This window comes from Drosophila serrata, unplaced genomic scaffold (assembly GCF_035046125.1).
Source record: "Drosophila serrata isolate PLE 108 unplaced genomic scaffold, ASM3504612v1 contig_165, whole genome shotgun sequence".
NCBI classification, from domain to species: domain Eukaryota; kingdom Metazoa; phylum Arthropoda; class Insecta; order Diptera; family Drosophilidae; genus Drosophila; species Drosophila serrata.
This window is the reverse complement of record NW_028257063.1, coordinates 4,061,350-4,082,830: the sequence shown is the minus strand read 5'-3', so window position 1 is coordinate 4,082,830 and position 21,481 is coordinate 4,061,350. Positions and strand designations below refer to the sequence as shown.

Sequence of the window (21,481 nt, the reverse complement as noted above, 5' to 3'; positions counted from 1 at the left end):
AATCGCCATTAAGCGTGTTTAGTTTTAATGAATGGCGACATCTCATTTGGGAACTGGTTTATCAGTTTATCAGCAGCGAGAGATTATCTGTAGATTTCCTCTCTGATTTCGCTCAGTGTTGCCGCATAAAAATAGTCATTGTTAAGCTTAGCAAACCACTACAAAATAGTATTGCTCTTCCCGCACCGAAGGGAAGAGGAGTGCTCTTGGTATATGTAGATGGTCTGCTGGTCTGGTTTCTGGTGGCCAGCGGGCACAGTAAATGCGGCCAGGCCAGTGCCACAATGGTTTTACAGTGCTTTTCGTATTTTCACTTCACAAAAATAAGGAAAAAAACGAAAATTAGAAGCACATTCTACGTTTTCTTTTGTTTATTTTCCCCCGGTGGTTTGGTTTTATTTTCGAAAATGCTGCTGAAAACCATAAATTAGCTTGTTACTTTTGGAATGCCCCGCCACAGTGGCGCAGTGTGTGGGTGTGTGCTGTGTGTGCCGCTGCTGGGCCTTCGGGATCTCGAGATACGCAGAAGTGGGGAACAGAATCAGTCGTTGGCGGAGATCGATCTGGTGAACAACTAGCACAGGATTTAACATGGATAACATTGTAAGTGGAGCGAAGGAGATTGGAATTTAAGGAGTAGAATGGATAGCTATCAGTGGATTCTTTAAAGAATATCTTGAACAAAAAAAGTTGGTCAATGATTAAGACTACCTTACTAAACCATTTTCCCTTTGCATCCAGGATGAGGACCTGACCCCCGAGCAGATTGCCGTTCTGCAGAAGGCATTCAACAGCTTCGATCACCAGAAGTGCGGCAGCATCTCCACCGAAATGGTGGCCGATATCCTGCGCCTCATGGGTCAGCCCTTCGACAGGCAGATCCTCGAAGAGCTCATCAATGAGGTCGATGAGGACAGTAAGTAATCTAATCTCCATTAAAAGAAGGCTAAAACTAATATAGTCATTTTCCCTCCAACCAGAGTCCGGTCGCCTGGAGTTCGAGGAGTTCGTCCAGCTGGCTGCCAAGTTCATCGTTGAGGAGGATGACGAGGCCATGCAGAAGGAGCTGCGTGAGGCTTTCCGCCTGTACGACAAGCAGGGCAATGGCTACATTCCCACCTCCTGCCTCAAGGAGATCCTCAAGGAGCTGGACGATCAGCTGACCGAGCAGGAATTGGACATCATGATTGAGGAAATCGATTCTGACGGCTCCGGCACCGTGGACTTTGATGGTGAGTCCGCTGAACGACCAATTAGCCGCCGTCACTCGGCCGATAAAATTTAAAATTCTTTGGCCAAATGCCAATGAGAGGCATTTTCCATATTTACTTGTTTTTTTTTTTTGTTTTCTGTTCCACACAAATTATATCAATTTGTTGAGTCGCCTCAGGAGAGCTGCTGCCCTTGTAGACGCGTCTATTTTTAGAGTCTTAGATCTTTACACAGAGCGACAGAGGAGACGTATCGTTTTCCTCTAGATTTTAGAGCAGATTACAGTACCTTAGGATTTGGAAAAAGACTTTGTTTGTTTGTTACTTGATAGGAAAGGTTTGTAGTTGTGGAAATTTGTTGAAAGTACATATTTGTGATGAAGATCTTAGGCTATTTTTATTAGATTCTAGAACAAATTACTCTATTTTATCTTTGTAAATTGAAGAAGTTATAATAGATAAAATATCCATTGTTCAAGTTAAATTAATATTTGAGTTTATTTACATATATATATCCTTATTAATAGACATACCTTAAGTTTAAAGTTCAGCCTCATTTCAAATATATGCCCTTAGAAAATAAAGTCCTCTTTATAATAATTTTCTTTTTAGATTTGATAATCTTACTAATTGCTCCACTTTCCTTTTTTTCCTCTTTGCAGAATTCATGGAGATGATGACTGGCGAATAAGCCTTTGTGGAAAACCAACACATCGCGTCACTATTAATTGTCTACTACCCGCTATCCCGAGGCTTGAATAAACGTTTTTGTATTTGATTTGTACGATTGAGTATTGAGTAATCATAATTACGCTATAAATAATCCGCTGGTGCAGGAACTACGAGGGTAGAAAAACCCAAAGCGCGGCAAACATTCTAAGATGCATCTCTGCATCCGACTTGAGTCATTTTAATTGAGGCTCTCAGTCTTCGAGATTATTATTTTTCGATGCTTATGCAATGTTGGGCTGGGAGTGGGCGTGTCCCGCTGCTCATTTGTGTGTTAATTTGGCAAGGCCACGCGGCGTATGAGTGATGCATGTTGCGCATACGCAGCGTGGACTCTTAGTAGTTGTAGTTTTTGTTTGTATTCTTTTTCAATTTAGATTTTATGCATTTCTGCTTGATGGCTGGCACTGCAAGTGCGTGCAAATTCCTTTTGCCACTTGGCTGGCGTTCTGGTCCGCGCAGCTGTGCCGCCGCGCAGATGATGTCCATCCCATGGAGAATGCAAGCGAAACTGCAACTCGGAGGCTGTGTGTGCTGCCTCTCCAAACTGGCAAATGTCAGTGAGCATTCTCCTTGTTTTTGTCGACTGAAAAGATGTCAAGCATTTTCGCTAAACTTGGCCCCCGAAACATGCAACTGCCCTTTCTGCAAAAGTTTAACTCAGCCGAAATATGTATGTGGGTAGCTCTGGAGAAGGGGCTGTGGTTGGATGCTTTGCCGTCAAGTGGAGCAACTTGTTTTGCGCAATGCCCAGAGGGTGTCGATAGTAAGTGGTATTTATTACCAGTTTTCCACTCAATCGTTAGGTGAAAGGTCACCTGGACTGGACCTGGGCCTCGGCCCTGTGAAAGAGCCGCCACGGTCCGGATTTATGGACATCCGTCTGGGCCAGACTGCATTTCTATATGCGATTCTTAGCGCCAAGCGAGATTGTTTCCCAAACGTGCCATTCAATGGAGATGAATCTGCACCAGCAGCAGCTGAATGATGCGCTCGAGCGTTGAGCGTTTCGATTGGATTTCAATTTACGAGCGGCAAGCGGCGGCAACTTGCTAATTTTTACCAACTCGGGAGAGATGTGGCTGAGAGCGTTTGTTTAACGAGACAAGGTACATTGGGTAAACGAGATGCCGCCGATGCCGTGGCCGATGCCGATGCCAATGCAGTTGTTGAGACAATGGGGCGAACCTATGCAGCTCCTCCTCCTCCTCCTCCTCGTCGGTTATTCTTCTCCTCCTCCCTTGGGCTGGCAATTGTTTTTGCCCCAACACAGCTGCACACGATTCGCAATAAATGCCATAAAGTATCAAAATCTCAGCACTCGCTCAGCAGCGCCAAGCTCGGAGCTGCAAGCTCCGGCTTCGGATTCGGCCAGAGCTAGAGCTCATTCCATTCCATTTGATTGCATTTGGAGCCGAAACCAAGTATAAAAGCTGGAGAACCCAGGCTGCGATCGGCACAATAGTACTGTGACAATCGAGGAGCCACATCACACGCGGTGGCACATCAGAGTTCCCAGCCAGGACTCGCGTGGTTTCGTTCGTTTCGTTTTGATTTGTGACAAGGACCGTGGCAAGGATTCCTCAGCAAAATATAACTTGGAATACTAACGCAAAAGAGTAACAGAGATGGCTCCTAAGTGGGTAAGTTCAGTGGTTACAAGAAATTCTAAGAAAAGTACAAGGTCTAGGAAGATCTTTAAAGAATTTGATTAAAATTTAACGCGTTCAAGCTCAGAAAATAGTCTTTGAATTACAAAAAATAGCTTCTAAAAATATATTCTTTATGTAGAATGAATTAAATACGTAGTAAGCTGATACTTTAAATAATAAATAATCTAATGTGAATTTAAATCCCCTTAAATAGAGCAATAGACTTCTTTTATATCCTTGCAGGGAATTATAATTAAAGTCAGATACTTGTTATGCCATGAAGAAGTCATTTCCGACCCCATAAATCATATATATTCTTGATCAGCATCGATAGCTGATCTAGCTATATTTTAGAGAAACAATTTTGTTTTTAATTTTTTCGATTTTTTCAAAAAACGATAAGGGGTTAGTTACATCGTTAAAATTTTCAAAAATTCGTAAAATGTTGAGGTTTTTAAGTGAGTATACAGATTTGTTAACCAATTAAGAAGAAGCATAGGAAAGCTGTCCGAATTGAAATTAAAGATTTTTTGGCTTAGGTCTGAAATTTTAAACTTTGATTTTGAGTAAAAAATGTAAGTTAAATATATGGACAAATATCGCCTCAAAAATTGATTATAATTTTAGTCAGAAGCTTGTAACTTGTAAATGAGTCATTTCCGATCCCATAAAGCATATATATTCTTGATCAGCATTAAAAGGCGGTTCAATCTATGTATATTTTAAAGAAACAAATTTTTTTTTCGACTTTTTCAAAAAAGATAAGGGATCATTAAAATTGTCAAAATTGGGCGAAAATTTAGATTTTTTTCAATTTGAAATGGATATGCAGATTTGTTAACCTGAATAAAACTAACATAGGGAAGCTTTCCGAATTAAAATTAATGCTTTTTTAATCGAGTTCTGCGTTTTTTAGATTTGTATTTTTCGAAAATATGCCATTTTAAAATGTCTATAAATATCAATTCTATATCTATCGGGAATTAAACTTTTCGGAGCTTTAATTTAATAAATTAAAAAAGAAGATTAATTTGTTGCAACAAATCAACTCCAAGCTATAGCCACTTAATACTCAACCAATTCATTAAAGATCGCGATAAATTAATTGACTTGCCGCAGGGAGTGTGTTGAGCCCAGCAAAGGAAGGATTTCCCCATCGCACTTAGCATATCCGATTGTCTTGGAAAAGATCAACTAACGCATAAATTAAAAGGCCATTGGCAATCCCAGATGGAGGAGGATGAGGAGACGATACCGATGGCTGCTGGCACGCAAAGTTGCCCAAGTATCGGTCGTGTCCGTACCGCCTCCAAAGCAGATCATCGCCGTCGTAATGGAAATGGAAAATGGAAATGGAAGCAGTCTTGGCAGTGGGGCGACCCAATTGGCAGCCCATTTGCAATTACCGCAATTATAATTTAGCAGTTGCGAAATACTGTCGAAGATGTCTGCTCGCCGGTCACGAAATCCCCAAAGAGTCTGTAGGGGCAGGCGTTGGTTGCATGTGGCATCATACTTCAAACTCCATGCTCCACGGAGATGAGTCAGTCTGGTGGCAAATGTCAGAATTCTCATATAATTCGGAGAATTGCATTATTCAGGTGTGCGACAATCGGCGACAAGTGAGCTCATCGTCAGTTGATGGAGCCGTTCAGGGGAGTCCGTAAACGGTTTAAACTTCAACTTGACACTCGCTGACGACGGAGCTGCCCCAGCTCCCAGCCAATCCGTTCCGTTTACTTAACCTTCCCAGCTAGCCTGGGCAGTCTCTAGCGATTGTTCACACGCTGCATGTTGCTGCTGCTGTTGCTGCTGCATGTTGCTGCTTCTGTTGCTGCTGCATCTTCTTCTTTGGTTGCTCGAAGCGGCAGACATCTTCTGTCTAACAAGAAGTCCATAAATATCAGAGTTCGTCGTTGTCGATGAGGAGCTTGATATAGTCATTCGATAGTCTAGGTATTAGCTGCCTTAATGGGCCATTTGCAACAATGGAAAATGGAAAACGTGAGCGGTTGGCGATGTCAATGGGTGCGATTCATTGATGAAATGAAATGGCCGACATTTTGGCCACACTCTTGACCTGGTTCGAGGTCGCATCCTCTCTAGCTTCTTGTATTGCATTCCATTCTCCACATTCATGAGTTCTTTAACTTCTTAAAAAAGGTGTTAATTAATTTTTAGGCACTTAAAAGTGATGTTAACTTGACGTAACTTGAACAAATGTAATTATTTAAGCTATTGTATGGCCACATAAAATCAACAAAGAAAGAGGTCTGGGACTTACAACATCGTGAAGAATTTTGCTTATATTTACCAAAATTATAATTATAACTGAATAATCCTCTCAGTTTCCTAGAATACAGACTTAAAACTTTAAAATCCCACGGAATAATCAAACATATTTTTATTATCATTCGTGAATGAGTAGTTTCCATTCATTAAATTTTTATTGTTTTCATAAATAACAGCTCATAAATTTCATTAAATTGGTTGTTGAATTTTTTATAAGCTTTAAAGATTTATCCTATACCCAATAGATAAAACCAATGTATATTACACAATTTGTTGATTCTACATTTTGCACATTAATCACGGTTGGTGTGTTCCTCCAGGCCAAGTTGAAAGCGTGCATCGCGATGAACTTTCCACTTACCATGCATAAATTTGTTGCCTTACCCACATCCCATCCTCTGATCTCTTCCAGGCCCTGCTGATCACGACGCTGGCGTTGACGCAGGCCGCGAAGCTGGATAACAAATACCTACCGCCACCTGCCAGTGCGGCCAGTGCGGGCGGCAGTCCAGGAGCGGGACTGCAGGGACCAGGAGGTGGTTTTGGTGGAGGCTTTGGCGGCGGAGCAGGTGGTGGAGCTGCTGGAGGAGGCTTTGGCGGTGGAGCGGGAGGAGGCGGCTTTGGCGGCGGCGGTAATAACGGCTTGGGTGGCTTTGCCAATGGTCAACCCATTGCTCCTGGAGGCGGAGCCGGCCCACGTCCAGTTCCCCTTCCCCGACCCAATGCTCCGGCTGGTGGACCTCCAGCCGGCGGACCACCCATTCCCATCCTGTCGTTTGTGAATGAGAACGACGGCGATGGCAACTATCGATTCAGTTACGAGACTGGCAATGGAATCAAGGCCCAGGAGGAGGGCACCGTAAAGAATAAGGGGTCGGAGAACGAGATACCCTCCGTGATGGGTTCCTATTCGTATACGAATCCCGAGGGCGAGCTCGTTGAGATCATGTACACGGCGGATGAGAACGGCTTCGTGCCCTCGGGCTCGGCACTTCCAACTCCCCCGCCCATTCCGGAGGCGATAGCCAAATCCCTGGCCGCCCAGGGCATCAATATTCTGCCAGGCGGTGGCTTTAGCGGCGGTCATGGTGAGTAATTATTCCAAAAACTTTTGTATTTATTTAATTATATACAATTTCATGGTTTAGGAGGAGGTGGAGCGGGCGGTTCAGGAGGATACGGCGGTGGAGCAGGTGGAGGAGGCGGTGGGGGAGGATACGGAGGCGGCGGCGGCGGCGGGCGTGGTGGTGGTCCAGGTGGTCCTGGTGGGCCAGGTAAAGCTCTACTGCTTATCTTGACCTTTAACTGATTATCCATTGGTTCATTTTAATCATAGGATCTCCCGGAGGCCCAGGTGGGCCAGGAGGCTTTGGAGGCGGCGGAGGCTCAGGATACGGAGGCGGTGGAGGACGAGGTGGCGGGTCAGGAGGTCCAGGTGAGTAATGGTGTTCCTTTTCTTAAACTCAATGATATTTTCAATTGAACAATTTCCTTCGCAGGCGGACCTGGTGGACCAGGCGGCTTTGGGGGCGGCCCAGGAGGTGGAGCAGGCGGTGGGGGAGGATATGGAGGTGGTGCAGGTCGAGGTGGCGGGCCAGGTGGCCCCGGTGGTCCAGGTGAGTAATAGCGCTCTTTTTATTGACCTTAACAATATGAATTATTGATCAAATTATCACAGGATCGCCAGGAAGCCCAGGTGGGCCGGGAGGATTTGGAGGCGGCGCAGGTGGTGGAGCAGGCGGTGGGGGAGGATATGGAGGTGGTGCAGGTCGCGGTGGAGCACCGGGAGGCCCAGGTGGACCCGGTAAGCTCAAAAAGATTTCTCAATCCCTAAAAAAAACCGCATTAAAAATGTTTTTTTATATCTTCAGAATGTTTTTTATTGAGCAGGATAATTAATAATGTATATATAATATTTCCAGGATCTCCAGGTAGTCCCGGTGGATATGGAGGCGGCGGAGGTCGAGGTGGACCAGGTTAGTAATTAGAATAGTTTCTCAAGTTTAAATTGGCGGCTTAAGATCCAAGCAATGTGATCTTTATGGGAAGATTGTGTGGGAAGATGAAATGAATCTCCTCGCCCACATACTCCTGGGTTACTCCCACGCTTTTCAAGTTTGTTTAACATATTATTTTCGTATAGGTAAGGCCATTGTCTACCCATCTTCCCACGATCTACTAAATGAATTCCATAAATTATAAATTGTAACCAGATGCCGTTACCCTAAAGCCCATTCACTAATCCGTAATGTTTTATAGACTTAAATAACAGATTAAGACGTCGAACAAATCTTTTCAGGATCGCCTGGAAGTCCGGGCGGACCCGGCGGCCCAGGCGGATTCGGTGGCGGCGGAGGAGCTGGCGGTGCAGGTGGATACGGTGGCGGCGCAGGACGAGGCGGCGCGCCAGGTGGTCCAGGAGGTCCTGGTGGACCAGGAGGGGCAGGGCGTCCAGGATTCCCAGGAGGCAATCAGTACGTTCCTCCCCCAGCTGGTGGTGCTCCAGGTGGTCCAGGTGGCCCGGGCGGCTTTGGCGGTCCAGGTAGAGGGGGTGCTCCTGGAGGTCCCGGAAGCCCTGGAGGTCCGGGTGGCCCAGGCGGTCCGGGTGGCTATGGTGCGGGAGGTGGAGCAGGCGGTGCAGGAGGATATGGTGGTGGCGCAGGACGAGGTGGCGCACCAGGTGGTCCCGGAGGTCCAGGTGGCCCAGGAGGCTTCGGTGGTGCCGCTGGAGCAGGTGCTGGCGGATACGGCGGCGGCGCAGGACGGGGAGGCGCGCCAGGTGGTCCCGGAGGTCCGGGTGGCCCAGGAGGCTTTGGTGGCGGCGGTGCAGGAGGTGCTGGCGGATTTGGTGGCGGAGCAGGAAGAGGAGGTGCGCCAGGTGGTCCGGGAGGCCCAGGAGGTCCTGGTAAGTTAACCATGAATTGATTCCCTTCTTTGCTGCCATTTTTTCAATCTTGATTTTATTTACAGGCTCTCCAGGAAGGCCAGGAGCACCCGGTGCACCAGGTGCACCAGGATCTCAGTACATTCCACCAGCGCCGGGAGCTCCGGGAGCTGGCCGCGGCAACGGCGAGTTCAACCCTCAGACAGGCTATAGCTACTAATCCCAGACGCGAGTCCAAGGAAGACAACTTCAAATCCCTCGGATCGATGAAACCTCAGAGCAATGCAAGCTGCCCAAAAAAATACTCTTTCTTTCGCCCAAAAAAACTGGTTAACTTATTTATGTAAGCCTTCTTCCTTTTGTTCTTGACAATGTGTGAGCGTTCTTCTATCGATATAAACGAATCTTGAATACAAACCACAAAATAGTGGTCATATTTTAAAATGGTTTGGATTTCAACAGCGAATCGGAATATGCATACAAGACTTTGGAAATAGCTGGATTTTTGTGGGACCTGAAATATTCTCATTTCTATACCATTGCAGAGAATAATAATTTCGGTCAGAAGCTTAGAAGGAGCTAATGACTGCTTCACCGCATTACAAAGTACTGATTTACAATTTATCTAAATATAAAAAATTTAAAAATCTCATAACTAAACCAACAAAGCATTAATTTCAAATATTGACTCAAAGAATGGTATTTTAATTTTAGTTAGAAAATTTGTACGTTGTGAAAGAGTCATTTCTGAGTATGCAGTTTTATTACGCTGATAGCAAGGAACGTAGAAACTCTTTCCGAATAAAAATTAAAGCGTTTTTGGCTAAGTTATGAATTTTTTAAACTTTGATTGGTCGAAAAAATTGTATAAAAATGTAGATAAATATTGCCTCAAAGAATGGTATTCTAATTTAAGTCAGAAGCTTCTTTCGCTATGAAGGAATCATTTCCGACCCTATAAACCATATATATTCTTGATCAGCATGATCAGCCGAGTCGATTGAGCCGTCTCCGGCCAAAATTTATATTTTTTCAAAATCTCCGAAAATTTAAAAATTTTATAAGGGGTTACATCATTAAAATTGCCAAAAATTGGAAAAAAATTGAATCTCTTTAAATGTTAAATTGAGTATGCAGTTTCTTTAACCTGATAAAAACTAGCATTGGAACGCTTAACGAATTAAAATTGGAGCGTTTTTGGCTAAGTTATGAATTTTTTAAACTTTGATCGGTCGAAAAAATAGTAGTAAAAAATGTAGACAAATACTGACTCAAAGAATGGTATTCTAATTTAAGTCAGAAAATTTTTACGTTGTAAAGGAGTCATTTCTGAGTATGCAGTTTTATTGCACTGATAGTAAACAACGTATAATTTCTTTCCGAATAAAAATTAAAGCGTTTTTGGCCAAGTTATGCATTTTTTAAACTTTGATCGGTCAAAAAAATAGTAGTAAAAAATGTAGATAAATACTGACTCAAAGAATGGTATTCTAATTTAAGTCAGAAAATTTGTTCGCTGTAAGAGACTCATTTCTGAGTATGCAGTTTTATTACACTGATAGTAAACAACGTATAATTTCTTTCCGAATTAAAATTAAAGCGTTTTTGGCTAAGTTATGCATTTTTTAAACTTTAATCGGTCAAAAAAATAGTAGTAAAAAATGTAGACAAATACTGACTCAAAGAATGGTATTCTAATTTAAGTCAGAAAATTTTTACGTTGTAAAGGAGTCATTTCTGAGTATGCAGTTTTATTGCACTGATAGTAAACAACGTATAATTTCTTTCCGAATAAAAATTAAAGCGTTTTTGGCCAAGTTATGCATTTTTTAAACTTTGATCGGTCGAAAAAATAGTAGTAAAAAATGTAGACAAATACTGACTCAAAGAATGGTATTTTAATTTAAGTCAGAAAATTTTTACGTTGTGAAGGAGTCATTTCTGAGTATGCAGTTTTATTACGCTGATAGTAAAAAACGTAGAAACTCTTTCCGAATAAAAATTAAAGCGTTTTTGGCTAAGTTATGAATTTTTTAAGTTTTGATTGGTCCGACAAATTTTAAAAAATGTAGACAAATATTGACTCAATGAATGGTATTCTAATTTAAGTCAGAAGCTTCTTTCGCTATGAAGGAATCATTTCCGACCCTATAAACCATATATATTCTTGATCAGCATGATCAGCCGAGTCGATTGAGCCGTCTCCGGCCAAAATCTATATTTTTTCAAAATCTCCGAAAATTTAAAAATTTTATAAGGGGTTACATCATTAAAATTGCCAAAAATTGGAAAAAAATTGAATCTCTTTAAATGTTAAATTGAGTATGCAGTTTCTTTAACCTGATAAAAACTAGCATTGGAACGCTTAACGAATTAAAATTGGAGCGTTTTTGGCTAAGTTATGAATTTTTTAAACTTTGATCGGTCGAAAAAATAGTAGTAAAAAATGTAGACAAATACTGACTCAAAGAATGGTATTCTAATTTAAGTCAGAAAATTTTTACGTTGTGAAGGAGTCATTTCTGAGTATGCAGTTTTATTGCACTGATAGTAAACAACGTATAATTTCTTTCCGAATTAAAATTAAAGCGTTTTTGGCTAAGTTATGAATTTTTTAAACTTTGATTGGTCGAAAAAAATGTATAAAAATGTAGATAAATATTGCCTCAAAGAATGGTATTCTAATTTAAGTCAGAAGCTTCTTTCGCTATGAAGGAATCATTTCCGACCCTATAAACCATATATATTCTTGATCAGCATGATCAGCCGAGTCGATTGAGCCGTCTCCGGCCAAAATCTATATTTTTTCAAAATCTCCGAAAATTTAAAAATTTTATAAGGGGTTACATCATTAAAATTGCCAAAAATTGGAAAAAAATTGAATCTCTTTAAATGTTAAATTGAGTATGCAGTTTCTTTAACCTGATAAAAACTAGCATTGGAACGCTTTCCGAATTAAAATTGGAGCGTTTTTGGCTAAGTTATGAATTTTTTAAACTTTGATCGGTCGAAAAAATAGTAGTAAAAAATGTAGACAAATACTGACTCAAAGAATGGTATTCTAATTTAAGTCAGCAAATTTTTACGTTGTGAAGGAGTCATTTCTGAGTATGCAGTTTTATTACACTGATAGTAAACAACGTATAATTTCTTTCCGAATTAAAATTAAAGCGTTTTTGGCTAAGTTATGCATTTTTTAAACTTTGATCGGTCGAAAAAATAGTAGTAAAAAATGTAGACAAATACTGACTCAAAGAATGGTATTCTAATTTAAGTCAGAAAATTTTTACGTTGTGAAGGAGTCATTTCTGAGTATGCAGTTTTATTACGCTGATAGCAAGGAACGTAGAAACTCTTTCCGAATAAAAATTAAAGCGTTTTTGGCTAAGTTATGAATTTTTTAAACTTTGATTGGTCGAAAAAATTGTATAAAAATGTAGATAAATATTGCCTCAAAGAATGGTATTCTAATTTAAGTCAGAAGCTTCTTTCGCTATGAAGGAATCATTTTCGACCCTATAAACCATATATATTCTTGATCAGCGTGATCAGCCGAGTCGATTGAGCCGTCTCCGGCCAAAATCTATATTTTTTCAAAATCTCCGAAAATTTAAAAATTTTATAAGGGGTTACATCATTAAAATTGCCAAAAATTGGAAAAAAATTGAATCTCTTTAAATGTTAAATTGAGTATGCAGTTTCTTTAACCTGATAAAAACTAGCATTGGAACGCTTTCCGAATTAAAATTGGAGCGTTTTTGGCTAAGTTATGAATTTTTTAAACTTTGATCGGTCGAAAAAATAGTAGTAAAAAATGTAGACAAATACTGACTCAAAGAATGGTATTCTAATTTAAGTCAGAAGCTTCTTTCGCTATGAAGGAATCATTTCCGACCCTATAAACCATATATATTCTTGATCAGCATGATCAGCCGAGTCGATTGAGCCGTCTCCGGCCAAAATCTATATTTTTTCAAAATCTCCGAAAATTTAAAAATTTTATAAGGGGTTACATCATTAAAATTGCCAAAAATTGGAAAAAAATTGAATCTCTTTAAATGTTAAATTGAGTATGCAGTTTCTTTAACCTGATAAAAACTAGCATTGGAACGCTTTCCGAATTAAAATTGGAGCGTTTTTGGCTAAGTTATGAATTTTTTAAACTTTGATCGGTCGAAAAAATAGTAGTAAAAAATGTAGACAAATACTGACTCAAAGAATGGTATTCTAATTTAAGTCAGAAGCTTCTTTCGCTATGAAGGAATCATTTCCGACCCTATAAACCATATATATTCTTGATCAGCATGATCAGCCGAGTCGATTGAGCCGTCTCCGGCCAAAATCTATATTTTTTCAAAATCTCCGAAAATTTAAAAATTTTATAAGGGGTTACATCATTAAAATTGCCAAAAATTGGAAAAAAATTGAATCTCTTTAAATGTTAAATTGAGTATGCAGTTTCTTTAACCTGATAAAAACTAGCATTGGAACGCTTTCCGAATTAAAATTGGAGCGTTTTTGGCTAAGTTATGAATTTTTTAAACTTTGATCGGTCGAAAAAATAGTAGTAAAAAATGTAGACAAATACTGACTCAAAGAATGGTATTCTAATTTAAGTCAGCAAATTTTTACGTTGTGAAGGAGTCATTTCTGAGTATGCAGTTTTATTGCGCTGATAGCAAAGAATGTAGAAACTCTTTCCGAATAAAAATTAAAGCGTTTTTGGCTAAGTTATGAATTTTTTAAACTTTGATCGGTCGAAAAAATAGTAGTAAAAAATGTAGACAAATACTGACTCAAAGAATGGTATTCTAATTTAAGTCAGAAAATTTTTACGTTGTGAAGGAGTCATTTCTGAGTATGCAGTTTTATTACACTGATAGTAAACAACGTATAATTTCTTTCCGAATTAAAATTAAAGCGTTTTTGGCTAAGTTATGCATTTTTTAAACTTTAATCGGTCGAAAAAATAGTAGTAAAAAATGTAGACAAATACTGACTCAAAGAATGGTATTCTAATTTAAGTCAGAAAATTTTTACGTTGTGAAGGAGTCATTTCTGAGTATGCAGTTTTATTGCGCTGATAGCAAAGAATGTAGAAACTCTTTCCGAATAAAAATTAAAGCGTTTTTGGCTAAGTTATGCATTTTTTAAACTTTGATCGGTCGAAAAAATAGTAGTAAAAAATGTAGACAAATACTGACTCAAAGAATGGTATTCTAATTTAAGTCAGAAAATTTTTACGTTGTGAAGGAGTCATTTCTGAGTATGCAGTTTTATTACGCTGATAGCAAGGAACGTAGAAACTCTTTCCGAATAAAAATGAAAGCGTTTTTGGCTAAGTTATGAATTTTTTAAACTTTGATCGGTCGAAAAAATAGTAGTAAAAAATGTAGACAAATACTGACTCAAAGAATGGTATTCTAATTTAAGTCAGAAGCTTCTTTCGCTATGAAGGAATCATTTCCGACCCTATAAACCATATATATTCTTGATCAGCATGATCAGCCGAGTCGATTGAGCCGTCTCCGGCCAAAATCTATATTTTTTCAAAATCTCCGAAAATTTAAAAATTTTATAAGGGGTTACATCATTAAAATTGCCAAAAATTGGAAAAAAATTGAATCTCTTTAAATGTTAAATTGAGTATGCAGTTTCTTTAACCTGATAAAAACTAGCATTGGAACGCTTTCCGAATTAAAATTGGAGCGTTTTTGGCTAAGTTATGAATTTTTTAAACTTTGATCGGTCGAAAAAATAGTAGTAAAAAATGTAGACAAATACTGACTCAAAGAATGGTATTCTAATTTAAGTCAGCAAATTTTTACGTTGTGAAGGAGTCATTTCTGAGTATGCAGTTTTATTACACTGATAGTAAACAACGTATAATTTCTTTCCGAATTAAAATTAAAGCGTTTTTGGCTAAGTTATGCATTTTTTAAACTTTGATCGGTCGAAAAAATAGTAGTAAAAAATGTAGACAAATACTGACTCAAAGAATGGTATTCTAATTTAAGTCAGAAAATTTTTACGTTGTGAAGGAGTCATTTCTGAGTATGCAGTTTTATTACACTGATAGTAAACAACGTATAATTTCTTTCCGAATTAAAATTAAAGCGTTTTTGGCTAAGTTATGAATTTTTTAAACTTTGATTGGTCGAAAAAATTGTATAAAAATGTAGATAAATATTGCCTCAAAGAATGGTATTCTAATTTAAGTCAGAAGCTTCTTTCGCATGAAGGAATCATTTCCGACCCTATAAACCATATATATTCTTGATCAGCATGATCAGCCGAGTCGATTGAGCCGTCTCCGGCCAAAATCTATATTTTTTCAAAATCTCCGAAAATTTAAAAATTTTATAAGGGGTTACATCATTAAAATTGCCAAAAATTGGAAAAAAATTGAATCTCTTTAAATGTTAAATTGAGTATGCAGTTTCTTTAACCTGATAAAAACTAGCATTGGAACGCTTTCCGAATTAAAATTAAAGCGTTTTTGGCTAAGTTATGCATTTCTTAAACTTTGATCGGTCGAAAAAATAGTAGTAAAAAATGTAGACAAATACTGACTCAAAGAATGGTATTCTAATTTAAGTCAGAAAATTTTTACGTTGTGAAGGAGTCATTTCTGAGTATGCAGTTTTATTGCGCTGATAGCAAAGAATGTAGAAACTCTTTCCGAATAAAAATTAAAGCGTTTTTGGCTAAGTTATGCATTTTTTAAACTTTGATCGGTCGAAAAAATAGTAGTAAAAAATGTAGACAAATACTGACTCAAAGAATGGTATTCTAATTTAAGTCAGAAAATTTTTACGTTGTGAAGGAGTCATTTCTGAGTATGCAGTTTTATTACGCTGATAGCAAGGAACGTAGAAACTCTTTCCGAATAAAAATGAAAGCGTTTTTGGCTAAGTTATGAATTTTTTAAACTTTGATCGGTCGAAAAAATAGTAGTAAAAAATGTAGACAAATACTGACTCAAAGAATGGTATTCTAATTTAAGTCAGAAGCTTCTTTCGCTATGAAGGAATCATTTCCGACCCTATAAACCATATATATTCTTGATCAGCATGATCAGCCGAGTCGATTGAGCCGTCTCCGGCCAAAATCTATATTTTTTCAAAATCTCCGAAAATTTAAAAATTTTATAAGGGGTTACATCATTAAAATTGCCAAAAATTGGAAAAAAATTGAATCTCTTTAAATGTTAAATTGAGTATGCAGTTTCTTTAACCTGATAAAAACTAGCATTGGAACGCTTTCCGAATTAAAATTGGAGCGTTTTTGGCTAAGTTATGAATTTTTTAAACTTTGATCGGTCGAAAAAATAGTAGTAAAAAATGTAGACAAATACTGACTCAAAGAATGGTATTCTAATTTAAGTCAGAAAATTTTTACGTTGTGAAGGAGTCATTTCTGAGTATGCAGTTTTATTACACTGATAGTAAACAACGTATAATTTCTTTCCGAATTAAAATTAAAGCGTTTTTGGCTAAGTTATGCATTTTTTAAACTTTGATCGGTCGAAAAAATAGTAGTAAAAAATGTAGACAAATACTGACTCAAAGAATGGTATTCTAATTTAAGTCAGAAAATTTTTACGTTGTGAAGGAGTCATTTCTGAGTATGCAGTTTTATTACACTGATAGTAAACAACGTATAATTTCTTTCCGAATTAAAATTAAAGCGTTTTTGGCTAAGTTATGAATTTTTTAAACTTTGATTGGTCGAAAAAATTGTATAAAAATGTAGATAAATATTGCCTCAAAGAATGGTATTCTAATTTAAGTCAGAAGCTTCTTTCGCTATGAAGGAATCATTTCCGACCCTATAAACCATATATATTCTTGATCAGCATGATCAGCCGAGTCGATTGAGCCGTCTCCGGCCAAAATCTATATTTTTTCAAAATCTCCGAAAATTTAAAAATTTTATAAGGGGTTACATCATTAAAATTGCCAAAAATTGGAAAAAAATTGAATCTCTTTAAATGTTAAATTGAGTATGCAGTTTCTTTAACCTGATAAAAACTAGCATTGGAACGCTTTCCGAATTAAAATTAAAGCGTTTTTGGCTAAGTTATGCATTTCTTAAACTTTGATCGGTCGAAAAAATAGTAGTAAAAAATGTAGACAAATACTGACTCAAAGAATGGTATTCTAATTTAAGTCAGAAAATTTTTACGTTGTGAAGGAGTCATTTCTGAGTATGCAGTTTTATTGCGCTGATAGCAAAGAATGTAGAAACTCTTTCCGAATAAAAATTAAAGCGTTTTTGGCTAAGTTATGCATTTTTTAAACTTTGATCGGTCGAAAAAATAGTAGTAAAAAATGTAGACAAATACTGACTCAAAGAATGGTATTCTAATTTAAGTCAGAAGCTTCTTTCGCTATGAAGGAATCATTTCCGACCCTATAAACCATATATATTCTTGATCAGCATGATCAGCCGAGTCGATTGAGCCGTCTCCGGCCAAAATCTATATTTTTTCAAAATCTCCGAAAATTTAAAAATTTTATAAGGGGTTACATCATTAAAATTGCCAAAAATTGGAAAAAAATTGAATCTCTTTAAATGTTAAATTGAGTATGCAGTTTCTTTAACCTGATAAAAACTAGCATTGGAACGCTTTCCGAATTAAAATTGGAGCGTTTTTGGCTAAGTTATGAATTTTTTAAACTTTGATCGGTCGAAAAAATAGTAGTAAAAAATGTAGACAAATACTGACTCAAAGAATGGTATTCTAATTTAAGTCAGAAAATTTTTACGTTGTGAAGGAGTCATTTCTGAGTATGCAGTTTTATTGCGCTGATAGCAAAGAACGTAGAAACTCTTTCCGAATAAAAATTAAAGCGTTTTTGGCTAAGTTTTGCATTTTTTAAACTTTGATCGGTCAAAAAAATAGTAGTAAAAAATGTAGACAAATACTGACTCAAAGAATGGTATTCTAATTTAAGTCAGAAAATTTTTACGTTGTGAAGGAGTCATTTCTGAGTATGCAGTTTTATTGCGCTGATAGCAAAGAATGTAGAAACTCTTTCCGAATAAAAATTAAAGCGTTTTTGGCTAAGTTATGCATTTTTTAAACTTTGATCGGTCGAAAAAATAGTAGTAAAAAATGTAGACAAATACTGACTCAAAGAATGGTATTCTAATTTAAGTCAGAAAATTTTTACGTTGTGAAGGAGTCTTTTCTGAGTATGCAGTTTTATTACGCTGATAGCAAGGAACGTAGAAACTCTTTCCGAATAAAAATGAAAGCGTTTTTGGCTAAGTTATGAATTTTTTAAACTTTGATCGGTCGAAAAAATAGTAGTAAAAAATGTAGACAAATACTGACTCAAAGAATGGTATTCTAATTTAAGTCAGAAGCTTCTTTCGCTATGAAGGAATCATTTCCGACCCTATAAACCATATATATTCTTGATCAGCATGATCAGCCGAGTCGATTGAGCCGTCTCCGGCCAAAATCTATATTTTTTCAAAATCTCCGAAAATTTAAAAATTTTATAAGGGGTTACATCATTAAAATTGCCAAAAATTGGAAAAAAAATTGAATCTCTTTAAATGTTAAATTGAGTATGCAGTTTCTTTAACCTGATAAAAACTAGCATTGGAACGCTTTCCGAATTAAAATTGGAGCGTTTTTGGCTAAGTTATGAATTTTTTAAACTTTGATCGGTCGAAAAAATAGTAGTAAAAAATGTAGACAAATACTGACTCAAAGAATGGTATTCTAATTTAAGTCAGCAAATTTTTACGTTGTGAAGGAGTCATTTCTGAGTATGCAGTTTTATTACACTGATAGTAAACAACGTATAATTTCTTTCCGAATTAAAATTAAAGCGTTTTTGGCTAAGTTATGCATTTTTTAAACTTTGATCGGTCGAAAAAATAGTAGTAAAAAATGTAGACAAATACTGACTCAAAGAATGGTATTCTAATTTAAGTCAGAAAATTTTTACGTTGTGAAGGAGTCATTTCTGAGTATGCAGTTTTATTACACTGATAGTAAACAACGTATAATTTCTTTCCGAATTAAAATTAAAGCGTTTTTGGCTAAGTTATGAATTTTTTAAACTTTGATTGGTCGAAAAAATTGTATAAAAATGTAGATAAATATTGCCTCAAAGAATGGTATTCTAATTTAAGTCAGAAGCTTCTTTCGCTATGAAGGAATCATTTCCGACCCTATAAACCATATATATTCTTGATCAGCATGATCAGCCGAGTCGATTGAGCCGTCTCCGGCCAAAATCTATATTTTTTCAAAATCTCCGAAAATTTAAAAATTTTATAAGGGGTTACATCATTAAAATTGCCAAAAATTGGAAAAAAATTGAATCTCTTTAAATGTTAAATTGAGTATGCAGTTTCTTTAACCTGATAAAAACTAGCATTGGAACGCTTTCCGAATTAAAATTAAAGCGTTTTTGGCTAAGTTATGCATTTCTTAAACTTTGATCGGTCGAAAAAATAGTAGTAAAAAATGTAGACAAATACTGACTCAAAGAATGGTATTCTAATTTAAGTCAGAAAATTTTTACGTTGTGAAGGAGTCATTTCTGAGTATGCAGTTTTATTGCGCTGATAGCAAAGAATGTAGAAACTCTTTCCGAATAAAAATTAAAGCGTTTTTGGCTAAGTTATGCATTTTTTAAACTTTGATCGGTCGAAAAAATAGTAGTAAAAAATGTAGACAAATACTGACTCAAAGAATGGTATTCTAATTTAAGTCAGAAGCTTCTTTCGCTATGAAGGAATCATTTCCGACCCTATAAACCATATATATTCTTGATCAGCATGATCAGCCGAGTCGATTGAGCCGTCTCCGGCCAAAATCTATATTTTTTCAAAATCTCCGAAAATTTAAAAATTTTATAAGGGGTTACATCATTAAAATTGCCAAAAATTGGAAAAAAATTGAATCTCTTTAAATGTTAAATTGAGTATGCAGTTTCTTTAACCTGATAAAAACTAGCATTGGAACGCTTTCCGAATTAAAATTGGAGCGTTTTTGGCTAAGTTATGAATTTTTTAAACTTTGATCGGTCGAAAAAATAGTAGTAAAAAATGTAGACAAATACTGACTCAAAGAATGGTATTCTAATTTAAGTCAGAAAATTTTTACGTTGTGAAGGAGTCATTTCTGAGTATGCAGTTTTATTGCGCTGATAGCAAAGAACGTAGAAACTCTTTCCGAATAAAAATTAAAGCGTTTTTGGCTAAGTTTTGCATTTTTTAAACTTTGAGCGGTCAAAAAAATAGTAGTAAAAAATGTAGACAAATACTGACTCAAAGAATGGTATTCTAATTTAAGTCAGAAAATTTTTACGTTGTGAAGGAGTCATTTCTGAGTATGCAGTTTTATTGCGCTGATAGCAAAGAACGTAGAAACTCTTTCCGAATAAAAATTAAAGCGTTTTTGGCTAAGTTATGAATTTTTTAAACTTTGATTGGTCGAAAAAATTGTATAAAAATGTAGATAAATATTGCCTCAAAGAATGGTATTCTAATTTAAGTCAGAAGCTTCTTTCGCATGAAGGAATCATTTCCGACCCTATAAACCATATATATTCTTGATCAGCATGATCAGCCGAGTCGATTGAGCCGTCTCCGGCCAAAATCTATATTTTTTCAAAATCACCGAAAATTTAAAAATCATTAAAATTGCCAAAAATTGGAAAAAAAATTGAATCTCTTTAAATGTTAAATTGAGTATGCAGTTTCTTTAACCTGATAAAAACTAGCATTGGAACGCTTTCCGAATTAAAATTGGAGCGTTTTTGGCTAAGTTATGAATTTTTTAAACTTTGATCGTTCGAAAAAATAGTAGTAAAAAATGTAGACAACTACTGACTCAAAGAATGGTATTCTAATTTAAGTCAGAAAATTTTTACGTTGTAAAGGAGTCATTTCTGAGTATGCAGTTTTATTGCGCTGATAGCAAAGAACGTAGAAACTCTTTCCGAATAAAAATTAAAGCGTTTTTGGCTAAGTTATGCATTTTTTAAACTTTGATCGGTCAAAAAAATAGTAGTAAAAAATGTAGACAAATACTGACTCAAAGAATGGTATTCTAATTTAAGTCAGAAAATTTTTACGTTGTGAAGGAGTCATTTCTGAGTATGCAGTTTTATTGCGCTGATAGCAAAGAACGTAGAAACTCTTTCCGAATAAAAATTAAAGCGTTTTTGGCTAAGTTATGAATTTTTTAAGTTTTGATTGGTCCGACAAATTTAAAAAAATGTAGACAAATATTGCCTCAAAGAATGGTATTCTAATTTAAGTCAGAAGCTTCTTTCGCTATGAAGGAATCATTTCCGACCCTATAAACCATATATATTCTTGATCAGCATGATCAGCCGAGTCGATTGAGCCGTCTCCGGCCAAAATCTATATTTTTTCAAAATCACCGAAAATTTAAAAATTTTATAAGGGGTTACATCATTAAAATTGCCAAAAATTGGAAAAAAATTGAATCTCTTTAAATGTTAAATTGAGTATGCAGTTTCTTTAACCTGATAAAAACTAGCATTGGAACGCTTTCCGAATTAAAATTGGAGCGTTTTTGGCTAAGTTATGAATTTTTTAAACTTTGATCGTTCGAAAAAATAGTAGTAAAAAATGTAGACAACTACTGACTCAAAGAATGGTATTCTAATTTAAGTCAGAAAATTTTTACGTTGTAAAGGAGTCATTTCTGAGTA

At 36.7% G+C, this 21,481-nt stretch overlaps 2 protein-coding genes across 2 annotated transcripts; both read left to right on the top strand.

Annotated features, from left to right (window-relative positions):
* Positions 1–345: 345 nt before the first annotated feature.
* TpnC47D (Troponin C at 47D) lies at positions 346–1,989 on the top strand. Its single transcript, XM_020946813.2, has 4 exons — positions 346–603; positions 742–916; positions 981–1,232; positions 1,874–1,989. Exons 1-4 carry the CDS (start codon positions 592–594, stop codon positions 1,900–1,902), a joined length of 468 nt encoding a protein of 155 aa, XP_020802472.1. The 5' UTR covers positions 346–591; the 3' UTR covers positions 1,903–1,989.
* Positions 1,990–3,394: 1,405 nt separating this feature from the next.
* Cpr47Ef (Cuticular protein 47Ef) lies at positions 3,395–9,193 on the top strand. The gene is given in 8 exon segments (XM_086827302.1): positions 3,395–3,583; positions 6,297–7,158; positions 7,221–7,319; positions 7,384–7,500; positions 7,572–7,688; positions 7,807–7,860; positions 8,184–8,789; positions 8,855–9,193. Coding segments are annotated over 8 exon segments (2,004 nt in total). The 5' UTR covers positions 3,395–3,568; the 3' UTR covers positions 8,989–9,193.
* The last annotated feature ends 12,288 nt before the right edge of the window (positions 9,194–21,481 follow it).